The sequence below is a fragment of the Zalophus californianus genome, chromosome 14 (assembly GCF_009762305.2).
Source record: "Zalophus californianus isolate mZalCal1 chromosome 14, mZalCal1.pri.v2, whole genome shotgun sequence".
In the NCBI taxonomy this organism is placed as follows: domain Eukaryota; kingdom Metazoa; phylum Chordata; class Mammalia; order Carnivora; family Otariidae; genus Zalophus; species Zalophus californianus.
In genome coordinates, this window is record NC_045608.1 from 53,769,515 (window position 1) to 53,782,672 (window position 13,158).

General features: G+C 42.9%; 1 protein-coding gene across 3 annotated transcripts in view; it reads right to left on the reverse strand.

Annotated features, from left to right (window-relative positions):
* Positions 1–3,565: 3,565 nt before the first annotated feature.
* GAREM1 (GRB2 associated regulator of MAPK1 subtype 1) overlaps positions 3,566–13,158 on the reverse strand; it is a 194,444-nt gene continuing 184,851 nt past the window's right edge. Inside the window, exons 5-7 of one of the 3 annotated variants that reach the window (XM_027576738.2) lie at positions 10,665–10,831; positions 8,125–8,974; positions 3,566–3,725 (exon numbers count right to left, since the gene is read on the reverse strand). In XM_027576738.2, the coding sequence (XP_027432539.1) occupies positions 3,696–3,725; positions 8,125–8,974; positions 10,665–10,831 (1,047 nt within the window). In that variant the 3' untranslated portion in view covers positions 3,566–3,695. Of the gene's footprint in view, positions 8,975–10,664; positions 10,832–13,158 lie in introns of all 3 variants that reach the window. The other 2 variants (XM_027576737.2, XM_027576736.2) reach the window with 2 other exon arrangements.

The following is a 13,158-nucleotide window of genomic DNA, read 5'->3' on the forward strand; positions in this document are numbered from 1 at the left end:
ATTCATCTATCAACAGACACTTAGGTTGCTTCCATAACTTGGCTATTGTGAATCATGCTGCAGTAAACATAGGGGTGCATATATCTTTTTGAATTAGAGTTTTTGTTTTCTTCAGATAAAAAAACTGAAATTACTGGTAGTTTACTAGATTTGTAAACTGATCTCCTTAAAAGTTGAATTGAGACTTCCTCACCTTGTCAAAAGCCGCACTACTGAAAATAGTAAAAAGCACAGAGAATGAAGCATAAACACATTGATGCAAGAGCTGAAGTTTGATGTTTTCTTTGTTAAAGTTTATCTTTTCTTTGTTCTTCCTTCCAGGACCAACTAGGTAGGTTCATGGTTTGATTAGGGTGAAGGAGGATTGAAGGAGATTTACTTTTGCAATCTTATCTTGGAAGTCAGCTTTAATGTAATGATACTTGAAAGATTTTGTTTCTGGTTGAGGGCTTTGTTGCTCAAAACCAACCAATGGAATTAAAAAAAAAAAAAAGGAAGTACAGCTTTTTTTTTTTTTTTTTTACTGATGGACACCATTCACTTTCAAAATTCCAGAGACTCAGAACCAAGAAGGGACAAGGCATCTGACAGGTTAGTTATGCACTTTGAAAATTCCTCTACCTCTTCTGCAATGGAAATATGCATAGTAGCCAAGGGCAGCCCACCCCAAAATGTGCCCCTTTAGCATACTGATTATCCTAAATACTTAAGAGGCAGCTGGTACAAGAAGGACACTCAGACCCTCCCCTGTCCCCTGAAAGCAGGAAATATGTCTCCCATGAGAAAGTTATGCTCCCTATGCCAGGAGATCAAGAGATATCCTTATCACCAGAGATGGGAAATTTAGAGCCAAGAAGGCTGTAAACAAAACAAAACAAAACAAACCAACAAACAAAAACCTTTGTTACTTTTTACTAATTTACTATCCCAGTCTAAATTCTGTTTAGAATTCCCTACTAATTGAAACTTTCCAAATTTAATTGATTCCTTACAGATTTATTGTCTCTTTGTCTAAAAAGTATAAAAACTTCCAGCCTTGGTCATTTCTTTAGGTTTCAATTTCATTAGTGGCCCTCTGCGTGCACATAATAAAAGTTTGGTTTTTTCTTCTGTTAATCTGTTCAATTTCAATTCTTAGTCCAGCTGGAAGACTTCGAAAGGTAGAGGAAGAATTTTTCCTTCCCTACATATGGCTTGGAAAAACGACAGTGCTCCACTTTCAAATGTCTTATCTTTTTTGAGCCACTTCTTTCTGTTTCCATGACTTCAGGATTCCAATGTGTTTGGCTCAGGAAAGTGGAAAACTGAATGAGGGGAAGATGGAGACCACCAGTACAGGCTGGACTTAAAGTTTTACTCTTTGCCTCACTGTTGTACTCCATCTGAGTTGACTGGAGTTAAGCCTTGCGTAGTCATTAGCTGATTGGAAAAGCCCGACACCCTGCGGTCATGTTTAGTACTACAGTTGCTTCTCTAGCTAGCTGTCCCAATTTATAAACTTTTCCTAGGGGCTGGCATGGCTGGATACAATGGGATGAAAGGTGTGTGTACTCTGTGTAAGTTGTTGTTGTTGTTGTTTGTTTGTTTGTTTTTTACATTTTTTCATTTTATACCTGTCTCACTATCTCCACAGAGTCATCCCTTTCGATCAAAAAGCAAGAGACATCTCAGAGCCTCCATTTTATAAGCAGGACAGGTTTCTCTTGATTTTCAGCTAGCACTGGCTGGGTAGCATCAGTTCAAGATCTTAGAAGACAGAAAAGTTGGAGGACCATGATAGGAAATTCTTTGCACTAAAAAAATTAATTTTTAAAAAAGTAATCTTTATGCCCAACATGGGGCTCCAACTCAGGACCCTGAGATCAAGAGTTGTATGCTCTACCAACTGAGCCAGCCAGGTGCCCCCATAAGAAAAAAATCTAATTATTATTTTAAAAAGGTAAAAGTCGAGGAAATTGGGAGACAATGTTGTAATAGAATGAATACAGAATGGGGAATCAGGAGACTATTTCTAGCTCTGATTCTGTCACAAACCATATGTGGTCTGAGGGAAGTCATTTACCCTCCATGTGCTTCATTCCTATAAAGTTAAGAGGTTGGGGGTGTCTGGCTGGCTCAGTTAGTAAAGCCTGTAACTCTTGATTTTGGGGTTGTGAGTTTTAGCCCCATATTGGGTGTAGAGATTACTTAAAATAAATAAAGTTAAGAGACTGGATGAGACCATTTTCAAGGTTCCCTCTGGCTGTAAACTTCTGTGATCTGTCCATGGATGGTTTTTCTATGCCCTGCACAGTTGTGCTTCTGAGCACACAGAAACTGCTCTTTCTCTCTCTCTTTTTCTTTCTGTCTCCTTCCTTCCTTCCTTCCTCTCTTTCTCCCTCCCTTCCTTCCCTTCTTTCTTTTAAAAAGATTCCATCTTTAAGTAATCCCTACACCCAACGTGGGGCTCGAACCCACAACACTGAGATCAAGAGTCAAACGTTCCACCAACTGAGCCAGCCAGGCGCCCGACTCCTTATTTTCACCCACTGCCAGTAGTCCTAAGATCAATCGTGGCTTGGTCATTCTACCGTATCTACTACTCAATTGCCTGTGTCTTTTAGAACCAATATTTCACTCAGTCGATGGGCACATACTGATCTTTTTTAGTTTGTTTTACATCCATTAAAGAATTGAAGTCATTGGCTTAATTAAACTGTTAGAAGAGAATGAATTCATTGGCAAATCATATCCATTAAAGAACTGAAGTCATTGGCTTAATTAAATTGTTAGAAAATGAATTCATTGGCAAATGATGCAAACGATCTGGGACCTCTGAACAACTTCATATCTTGCCATCTTTTAAAAAAGTCTACTCAGAAGTCTTAATGATAAATACGTTTCATTTGTGTCATTTTTTTTAACTTTACTGTTATCTTGATCTTGATGGCACAAAGCCTGGCCACCAGCAGGAATGTGATGTTATTCATGCTGTCATTCAATAGAACCCCAAATAGCATCTACTTTGAAGACACAACAATGGAGACATAAGCCCTGATAGGAAGAGCTTATAGCTTACAAAGGGACAGGAAGCTAGGCCAGCACAGAGGGCAACCTAACTGGCTTTGGGGAATGGTACTGGTAAATCCAGAAGGAAGTGTATGACTCAGCTAAGCAAGAAGGGACTGGGAAAATTCATTGCAGTGAAACAAGAATTTACCAAGTGCTTAATCATTCTTTTCAATGATTTGGCTTTTTCTAACCTCAAGATATTTGACTCTAACCCACCTTATTAATAAACTCAAATTTACTTTGCAATTTTCAGTTTGGGGGAATCATATGTCCTAGTGTCCGTTTGATGTAAGTACTCCTAGGACCTTGAGATAGATCCTTGCATGCTTTAGCCAACCCCCTCCTACAGGTTCAACGCTACATGGTCTTCCAGTGCTTTTCCCCAAAACCCAGGGAAGTGGCCACCTATGGATTTAGTCATAAGCTTTATCCCTGTGAAACAGGACAGAAGGTTGAAGGCTTAAATAGAAGATGATTCGAACTGCAAGAGGATCAACTTTTAAATTTTCTTTATTTATAGACATTTCGGAACCATTTAAATCAACAATGAATTTTTTTAGACAGAACATACCATGTTTATCTTGAGGTACACATTGGGCCCATTAGATAATGCTCTGGAAAGTAACACAACTGGTAACTGGTAGTTAACACCCCCGGTTTTCCAAGCGAAGAACCTATAAAGACAGTTACAAAATTCTTAAGAATATACCCTTTCCATTTAAATCAAGGAAAACTCCCCCAGTTTTTAATTAATTGAGTTCAATTTTTAGGCTTAGCTTAAACAATTATTTTAAATGGAACTTAATATGAAAATGGGAGAAGAGGTTGATAGCTAAGAAATGATCTGAGCCCGACTACATGAGATTGTAAACAAAGGAAATTTATAATCTGATAAGCTCATTACAAAATTCATAGCCTAAAAATTAGACAGAGCAGCAAAATTACAGAAGATATTTATTTGTACATAGTTTTAACTGATATCACGTTTACCCCTTGTTTCTGGTTTTCACAATGAGATCAATTTTAAAACAAGTTTTTTTTAAAGATTTTATTTATTTATTTGAGAGAGAGAGAATGAGAGACAGAGAGCACGAGAGGGAAGAGGGTCAGAGGGAGAAGCAGACTCCCCGCCGAGCAGGGAGCCCGATGCGGGACTCGATCCTGGGACTCCAGGATCATGACCTGAGCCGAAGGCAGTCGCTTAACCAACTGAGCCACCCAGGCGCCCTTAAAACAAGTTTTAAAGACTAAACTGCAATGTGACTTGACAAGAAGGGGCCATGAGAATTCCACAATATTACAACCCCACAGCATAAAAAATCCTACTTTCTATCATTTGCATTCTGGGCATTTTACTCTTTTTGCCCTAGCAGCCCATTGCCTTTATATTACTAGATAAAGAGTGGGAATTGATAGAATGGTCATAGTTTCTGAAAGTCTCGTGTGTCCAACAGCAGATTTAACTTTTCTGGGGGACTGACGTTGAAATTTCCTTTGAATGGTTCATGAGGTACTTTGGAGAATGGTTTTGTTTTCCAGTTTGTTATTCAAAATGTTAATTTCATGCTCTTTAGGCACGATAAGTAGTGACTTGTTACACAAAGTGTTTGGAAAATGAAGGACCCTCTATCCATCCACATCCACCCCCTGAACTTCTCAAGGAGCTGTATGGATGGTGTGCAGGTGGTTCTGGAATGTGAGCAGAGGGTGTTTATGCATGTGTCTGAAAACAGTTGGAATGGATTGTCATAACAGTTTCCCATAAGATTGTTTTATTTCTACATGAGACAAGAATAAACGTATCAATTTAGTCGAATGGGCAGCTTGCTGAAACTTCATAAACTTGAATGGTATATGTGGGTTGAAAGAGTATAAATGTAAATTTCACAGTTCATAAAGTTGAGCAGCTCAACTTCAAGGAGAAATGGGCTGGCATTTACAAGATTCTAAGAATCGGTCTGGGAGTGTGTGAGTTCTCCCTTCCAGCATGAGTTAGGTCCATATTCTACACTTTAGCTGCTTGGTTTGGCTTATTGCTGATTTTCTTTTCTGATGGGGGCCATGAATTTAAACCCCAAGGAGGGTCCTGTTTAGACAGACACTTTCCCCCAAGCCCCACGGTCACCGCATTGACTGCAGGGAACCTGCCAGATATGCTGTCTTGACCTGGTTGGGTTAGCAAAAGTTCTGCTTCTGGGGATCTCTAGAACATCATTTCTCACTGCGAAACTGCAGCTCTCAGCAGGGAAAGGCCAGTTCCTCCCCATCCCTGCGCTGCGTCTCTTGCTGTGATCCTTTCTGCCTATACGTGCCTTGTCTAGTCAGGGTGCCAAGGTCCTCTACAAAGTGTTCAGCTCAGGAATGGCAACTACATGTATCTGTGCCTTTGGAGATGCCAGGAGATAGTTATCACAGTTAAAAACATTCCTAATCGGTAAAAGAGAACATTAGCCAGTAGGAGTCCGAGACACTGTCAGCCTCCGACATATTCTAAGTTTTCATGATCAAGTGGCGTTGATTTTCTTACCCCTTTAATAAAGCCTGCCATTTCTTCCATCTGTGATTCTTTAAAGACAGAACACACTTAACTCTCCATACATCCAACTGCCCAGAAGATTTCCCGTCTCTTTTACTCACACATTTGCAGTCTCAGCAACTGTGATTTTAAATATAAACATCATGAGCTCCAAGAGGGCTTTTTTTTTTTTCAGCACTGTCGAGTCATACCAGCATAGTGCCTGGCAATAAACGGTGCTCAACAAATTTGAATAGAGGACCCAAAGGCCATAGCGCCTGCCCCCAAGTAGTCTCTATATTACCACCAATACAAACGATGTACACATGCCAGGACAAAAACCAGAAACTATTTGTATCAAGTTTTTGCAAAAGAAAACACAAAAAGAGAAACATACAAGGTGTCAGCTGTTTATGTGGGGCAGCCTTCATAGTAAACCCAAACCCACTCTGTTCTTCCAGCCGGAATCTGAGAATTGTGTCCAAGGGTCAGGTGCTTAAAAGCAGACTGAGCAAGGATTTGCTAGAGAAAAACGTGCAGCGTTTCAACTGCAACCTCTGTTTTTATTTTAAAAGGAAGTGCTGAGAGGTTAATGTTGCCATGGAAGTAGTTGCTCACACAGAAGGATGTTTTTTTAAACATAAACGTCACTGAGGGGTCTCATGTCAGGTGAGTGTAGGACCGGAAACTTCCGTATAGATTTTTCAATTACTTCTGAAGGGGCGCTCCAGTTTTCCTTATGGGATGCATTTTACCAAGAGTATTTACATTTTGGGAGATGTGTGAAGGGAGAAAAAAAAATGCCTTAAAAAAAAAAGATTTAGGATGGAAAATGAGAAGAGGTTCAATTCACCTCAATTCTAAAACAGGAGATGGATTAAGAATATCTTTAATGTCAAGAAATAAAGCCATATTGCATATTGCATGTTGCGTTATCGTGGGTCTTGTCTTTACCTTTGTTTAGGTATTATGGTGAGCAGGAAGAGTGGATAAAAAGATAGAAGCTAATCCTGCAAGTCATATTGACGCCTGGTGGGCTGACCTCAGTCACAGACGTCTGCACATCCAGAATCAGACTAGTGGGGGAGGCAGGGCTAGGGCTGGTGGCTTGCTCAGAGAACTAGAACTTTTCTAAGATTTACATTCCTTCAAAAAGTCAACAATGATGATGAGGCCCTATTTTGGAATTTTTAATTACATCTGTCAAGAACTGTCAGAATAATGTCCTGGAATTCTTGGAATAAAAGTATGGTAATAATGTATTTTCTTTGGACAAGAGGAAAGAAGAGGCTTATGAACGAAACAAGTGTACTTACTGATACTTTATAAAAATTACTCAAAAGATGAAGGTCGTCAGTCTGATTTTTGAGCTCTCCTGAAGCACAAGCGTGTGGAGAACACCTAACACACTCTGAGAAATGCTCTTCAGGCCTCTTGCTGTTAGACACCGGGGAAAAAAGAAGACCCTCAAACTGGAGATGAATTACCCTCTGACAAGAAACTACCATTTTCCCAGACATTGGCATGCAAGTATTACATGCAAACCACCGCCCATGGGCTTACAATCAAATTTAATTCTTTAATACAGACCCTCTACTGATTTCTTCCAAGCTTTCAGTGATGAAGCCGAGTCAGACTGAGCTTCGAGGGGAAGGGTTCTGAGAATCTTTGGAATCATTCTGTCCACTCTTCCTAAGAGCGTCAACTTAGTTAACGGCCCCAAACCTCAATGGATCTTTGAAAGTGAACAGATGTTATCTAAAATATGAGACTAATAATGATGTTTAAAACATGTTTGTATTGTGTATCAAACATGTATATATTCTGGGTTTTTTTCCCCACTGCTCAATAAAACTAGCAGCAGTTACAGATAAATTATTGTGGTCATGATTTGTATTATTTCATACATCCTCTATCAACACGTGACTTTTGGAAAATGCCTTTTGATGAAAAGATCCCCACCAAGCATATAACAAACAGTAAAGTGTCATTTCATATCACTAACATTTTCAGGCACAAGAGTAAAACAATTAGCATTGAGCAATCCAAACGACAGAGCACAGAATAGTTAATTGTCTAAAGTCGATTCCCCCAAAGGAGAGAACTGTTGTTCAAAAAGTGTTTTTTTTTTAAGTTCTTTTTTTGTTTTTTTTTGTTTTTTTGTTTTTTTGATTCTTACGGTTTTCAGCTTTGGCTATTTTGTAATAAATATCATACCTTCTCGCATAAACCTACTTGGGTGAGAATTAATTCTCTGAACATGCCTTTTGTCTTTGAGCAGCTGCTGAGTGATGTACAAGGCACACCTCTAAGTGTTCTGTACGGCATTTTTATTGATGTACAAAATAGCCTGTTCACCATTCAAAAACGTAATCTGCATAGTAAGAGTTTCTCTTATCCCTATTTACAGAGAAGGTTTTTAGTGCAAAAAACATGGAATTGTGTCCCAGCCCACCCCTTCTGGCACACACATTTGTCCATTTTGTTCAATGCTAGCTGGGGTTATTTGGCTATATTTTGGGCCTCCAGCCATTAATGAATTGCATTATTTTCTTCACCTGCAGTTTGCTCAATTTGAAATCCTCGGAGAGGATTTCTTCCGTCAGCTGAACGAGCAAATTCCCATCGATCTTTTCAGTAACGAAGAATGATATGACATCTTCAGACAAACCAATAAACCGTAACGACTTGGACACTTCTTCTATAGAGAGTCCTGACAGGTCAGCGGGCGGCTGCCACGGGGAGCCATCGCCGCAGGACCTGGGGGCCAGCTGGAGGTGGAGCGGAGATGAGAAAGGGTAGGTGACGGAGAAGATGTCCTGCATGCCCTTTTTAACAAAGTACTGGTCTTCAGAGAGGTCCGGTGACCCAGACTCGGGGTCTTCCTCAGCACCATCAATTTTCAGAGGCAAAGGAGAAGTGTCCAAGGCAGCTTTCTCTTCCACTGGTTTTGGAGCCCTGGGGGGTAAGGCAGGGCATGAAATACTCTGCTTGGTTGTGTCAGCAGCCAGAGTTTTCTCATCTGTGCTCTCCACAGAGTAGCTGGCCGACTTGGGACAGGCAGAGACGCTGCCGCTGAATTCTGAAGTGACGGAGCCAGGGGGACTGGCCGAGAGCTCGTGGCCGTCCAAATCAAAGGGTGCTGGGCAGTTTCTCTTTGGTGTGCCTGGCATCTTCTGTCTGGGGTAACTGTAGCTCCTGCTGGGACCCAGCAGGAAGTCGCTCCTGGTCTGGCTCTCCGACGCTCCCGAATAATGGTTGGGCCATGAGAGCCTGGAGGAGAGTGTGTCAGCAGAGGGACTTCCCATCGGGGACTTGAGGTCCACAGAATCAGTTTTCATGCGGTTGCAGGGGTAGCAGGACACAGGTGCACTTTCGGAAGGACTTGTGTCGCTTTTAGGAACGCTGCTTAAGAGCAAACACAGAAAGGGAGGGGAGTCAAAAGTAGAAGCCAAATATCGAGCTGACCCTTATCCCCCAGATGTCACTTGTGAGTAGAAAAGGACAGCTAGGAAGAAAAATACAGTACTTCTTATCATGAATCCGATAAAGTACCTGCTAACTTCACCGGGTTTTAAAAAAAGTCTTTAAGTTACTAAAATTCATCGATAATTACACAGATATGAATTATAATGATTTAAAAGGTTATAGTAGAGGTGGCAAATATATATATATATATATATATTTAATTTAACTAACAAGAAAATCACTGTGAGTGGGTGCCTGGATCTTTACAATGAGAAAAAAAAATTTTTTTTTTAAGATTTTATTTATTTATTTGACAGAGAGAGACACAGTAAGAGAGGGAACACAAGCAGGGGGAGTGGGAGAGGGAGAAGCAGGCTTCCCGCCGAGCAGAGAGCCCGATACGGGGCTCGATCCCAAGGCCCTGTGATCACGACCTGAGCCAAAGGCAGCCGGTTAATGACTGAGCCACCCAGGCGCCCCATGATGAGAAAAATTCTTAAGCCATGTTTAGGCTTATCACCAGTAGGTCGTGTGAATGACGAGTAATGTCTGCAGCGGGTCAGGGTGGCTCGAGAGCTGCAAATGGGGGCCTCGTGCCTGTCATCCTTGGGCCATGTGACAAGACTACAGCACCAGCACCTATGACTCTATTTCCATCCCAAAGTCTGAGGTGAGAAGAAATGCGTCAAACACAATGCTTGCCTTGGCTTCTATTCAACTGAGTAAAACTAGCATAAGGATTTCAACGTCCAGAGAACAAAAAATAACTGCAAAAGAGAGCTATTTTACATGGTGAAGACCAGACATGGAGCAGTGCCTTCAACTCGGGGGCCATATTTTAAGAGTGACAGGGAAGCCAGGGTGTGCTCAGAAGTGGGGTGACCAGGCTAATGAGGGACCAGGCTGCGATGCCAGGGGAAATAGCTGGAGGAACTGAGGCAATCTCTTTGGAGAAGACTTCCATCTTAGCTGACTTCAAATTGTTCACAGGCTGACAAAGAGAAGCAGGGACGATCTTTTTTTTTCCCCCCCAGAGGTAAGAAACAGTTGAAACTTACGTGGAGATAGATTTCAACTGGATATAGGGAAAGATTACCAAAAAATCACTGGCATTTGCCAGCGATGGAATGAGCTGCAGTGCAAAAGGAGGAGCTCACAGCACTGGAAAGATCCAGACAGAAGCGAATGGCTACCAGACTGCAGCGGTCAAGAAGGGATTCCCGTACTGGGTGGAAAGGCAGAACAGAGCCAACAGGACCCTTTCAGCTCTAGGTCCCGGTTGAAGGTGCTGTCGTCTGTCTGCTTGTGCAGAAGTGGGAGTGCAAAGAACGAGAACCTGGTTTGTGAGAGCTGGTGGCACTCCGTGGCTTGCTTTAAAGAGAATCCAGTCGGCCCTTATTGCGGAGTTTCTCACCTCTACTGTGGTTTCTTTCCTTCCTAGGACACTGGTTCTTCCATCCTCGCTTGAAACCAACAGGGGCCCCGTCATGCTTTTCCAGTGAAATTCTTTTGTGTTTAAAGAACATGTCCTCTCCCACCTCCTGCCCAGGCTACAGCTACCCTTGGCACTGTTCTCAAGAACCGGCGAGCTGGCCGACAAGAAGGCGCGTGCCCTGGCGTTAAGACTTACATGTCGTGCAGCCCTGACGAATAGTAGGACAGGGTGGGGCTGGGAGAGCGAGTCTGCTGCCGCGCTGGCTTGGCCGTACGAGGAGGGACCGAGGGGCTTGTGGACAAAGGCTTTGCGCTTCGGGGTGGAACAGGAGGGGCGTTCAGGAGCCGGCACTCTTCCCTGACCTGGCGCAGAAAAGAACACTCCGGGTTAGCAACAGACTGACAGTGGGTCAAGTTGCTACTCTTAAAACAGTAACGGCAGGGGCATAAGGCGGGGGGTGGGGTGGGGGGGGTGGGCGTGGGGGGTGGGGGGTGGGGGGGGGCGGAGCGAGAAGACCGCAGCACATAAGGAGGATGATAAACACAGGTGCTGCCCAAGATCAAATCCACGCCTGTCACGAACTTGGCGGGACAGACCGATTTTCAAGGGGACTGCTTGGCAAAAGCCAGTTGCCACTGAACCGTGGCCAGTAACGTGAACGACAGCGAGTTCAAGGGCCAGTGATGTGTGAGCTGTATAAAACGGAAGTATTAAGAAAATAAGGACGTAAGGCAATTATGATCTTAATAGAGGATCAAACTCTTCTATTGTGTTGTTGTTTATCCCCTGTTCAAACTGAATTCAGTGTGATCCAAACCTTTGGGACTGGAGGCTCTTCTCCAGGGTGGAGGCTCCTTCTGAAGTTATGTGCAGGGCTTCTCCCTCCTAAGTGTGCATGTGAATCACCGGGGATCTCAATGGGCAGACTCTGACTCAGCGGACCTAGGGCGGGGCCCAGGAACCTGAATTTCTAACTAGCTCCCGGGTGTCACGGATGCTGCTGGAACAAGGCTGCAGATGGGGTAGTGAGGCAGACTTCCAAACCCCAAATAGCACTTTTCACGAGGGCTGCCTCTAACTTCCTTCAGCTTCACCTGGGAGAGGATTAGGTGACCTGTGAGGTCCATGGCTTGCACGAGTCTGCGGGCTGTTGCCCCCCCACACCCTCCCTTTTCTGTTCCATTCACAGAGGCATTCGAGAATAGGATTCTTTTTAATGAAGCGGACATTTTTAAATGTACTTCTCTGTGTCAGGCAGCAGGGGGCAGTTTATACCTGGTTCTGCTAGTCTACCCTAAGCCACACAGGTAAAAACAGCCAATTCTGACTTCGTCAGAAAGGTCCTTGCCTGCTTTTAGGCCGTGTTCCCAACAATTTTTTCACCTTTGCTTTCAATTTCTTTCTGTCCCCGCAGCTCTGGGGGTAACGAGGACAATGAAACAGCAAGCTTCCATTAGCTTTGGTATTGGGTTTGCTTAAAACCAAATAAAATAGGTTCACGTGACATTGCATCCTCTACCACCTACATGGCACACTGGGCCTCTAACTGGCTTCCCAGAAAAAAACAGATGTTACGAAAAGTCACATGACCACGCAAACCTCAGTTCTAAGCGAAATGGAAGCAATTTAAAGTCTCATCTGTTACATTTCTTCCTAGCACAGAGGATCATTGCTCCCACCCAGAGGACCCGCAGCTCTGGTTACTGGGACCCACTGGTGATCGTTTTTCATTTGGAAAAGCTCTTTAGGCTGAAACGAAGTATTCTGAGCAGCAGATTCTCTTCTCCAATAGCTGTAGGCTTTTCCCTTTTGAGTTTTTAAAAAAGAGGTAGTGGAATACTACAGAAAGAAAATCTGGGAGGACATGGGTTTGGATAAGGGAGAGAGAGAGGATTATTCAGCTGGCTCGGGGTGGGGGGCGGGGGCTGGGAACTCCTGCACCACTGGAGGGTCTCCTTTTCTTTTTTTTAAGATTTTATTTATTTATTTATTTGACACACAGAGAGAGACAGCTAGAGAGGGAATAGAAGCCGGGGAAGCGGGAGAGGGAGAAACAGGCTCCTGGCTGAGCAGGGAAGCCTATGCGGGGCTCGATCCCAGGACCCTGGGATCATGATCTGAGCCGAAGGCAGACGCTTAACAACTGAGCCGCCCAGGCGCCCCCAGAGCGTCTCCTTCTCTTAAGGAGCTGAGAATCAACTAGGACACTGAAAAGCTCTGGCCGGGTTACCCCACTGGGCTGGCTTTCAGGATTATATATTGGTTACAAAATAAGTAACCAAGATAGTGAGTCAGTTTCCGTCTTGTTAGTGATTTGTACAGGAGCCAACTATGTTTCTTTTCTTTCTTAGGGACTATCTATAGAATCTAGGATGGATGGGTGTTACTTTATTATACATATGCCTGATTCTGTTTATGCTTACGGTAACAGGAATCATGGAAAACATAAGATAAGGAGCCTGCCCTATAGCTTTTTAATTTTTAAAATAAACAGTCCCTTTTCAATACTGGGTTAGAGAAAAGCAGCACGGGGAGAACATGGTTAAGGCTGAATTTGATTTAGAAATTTCTAAGTTCTGGAAGTAGTCATTAACTGTGATGTTTCATTAGGGCTCACTTACCTAGATGTCAATTATGATATGCTGAGATATCATGACAATATGCATCTTAATTCCAAGTAACTGACTGA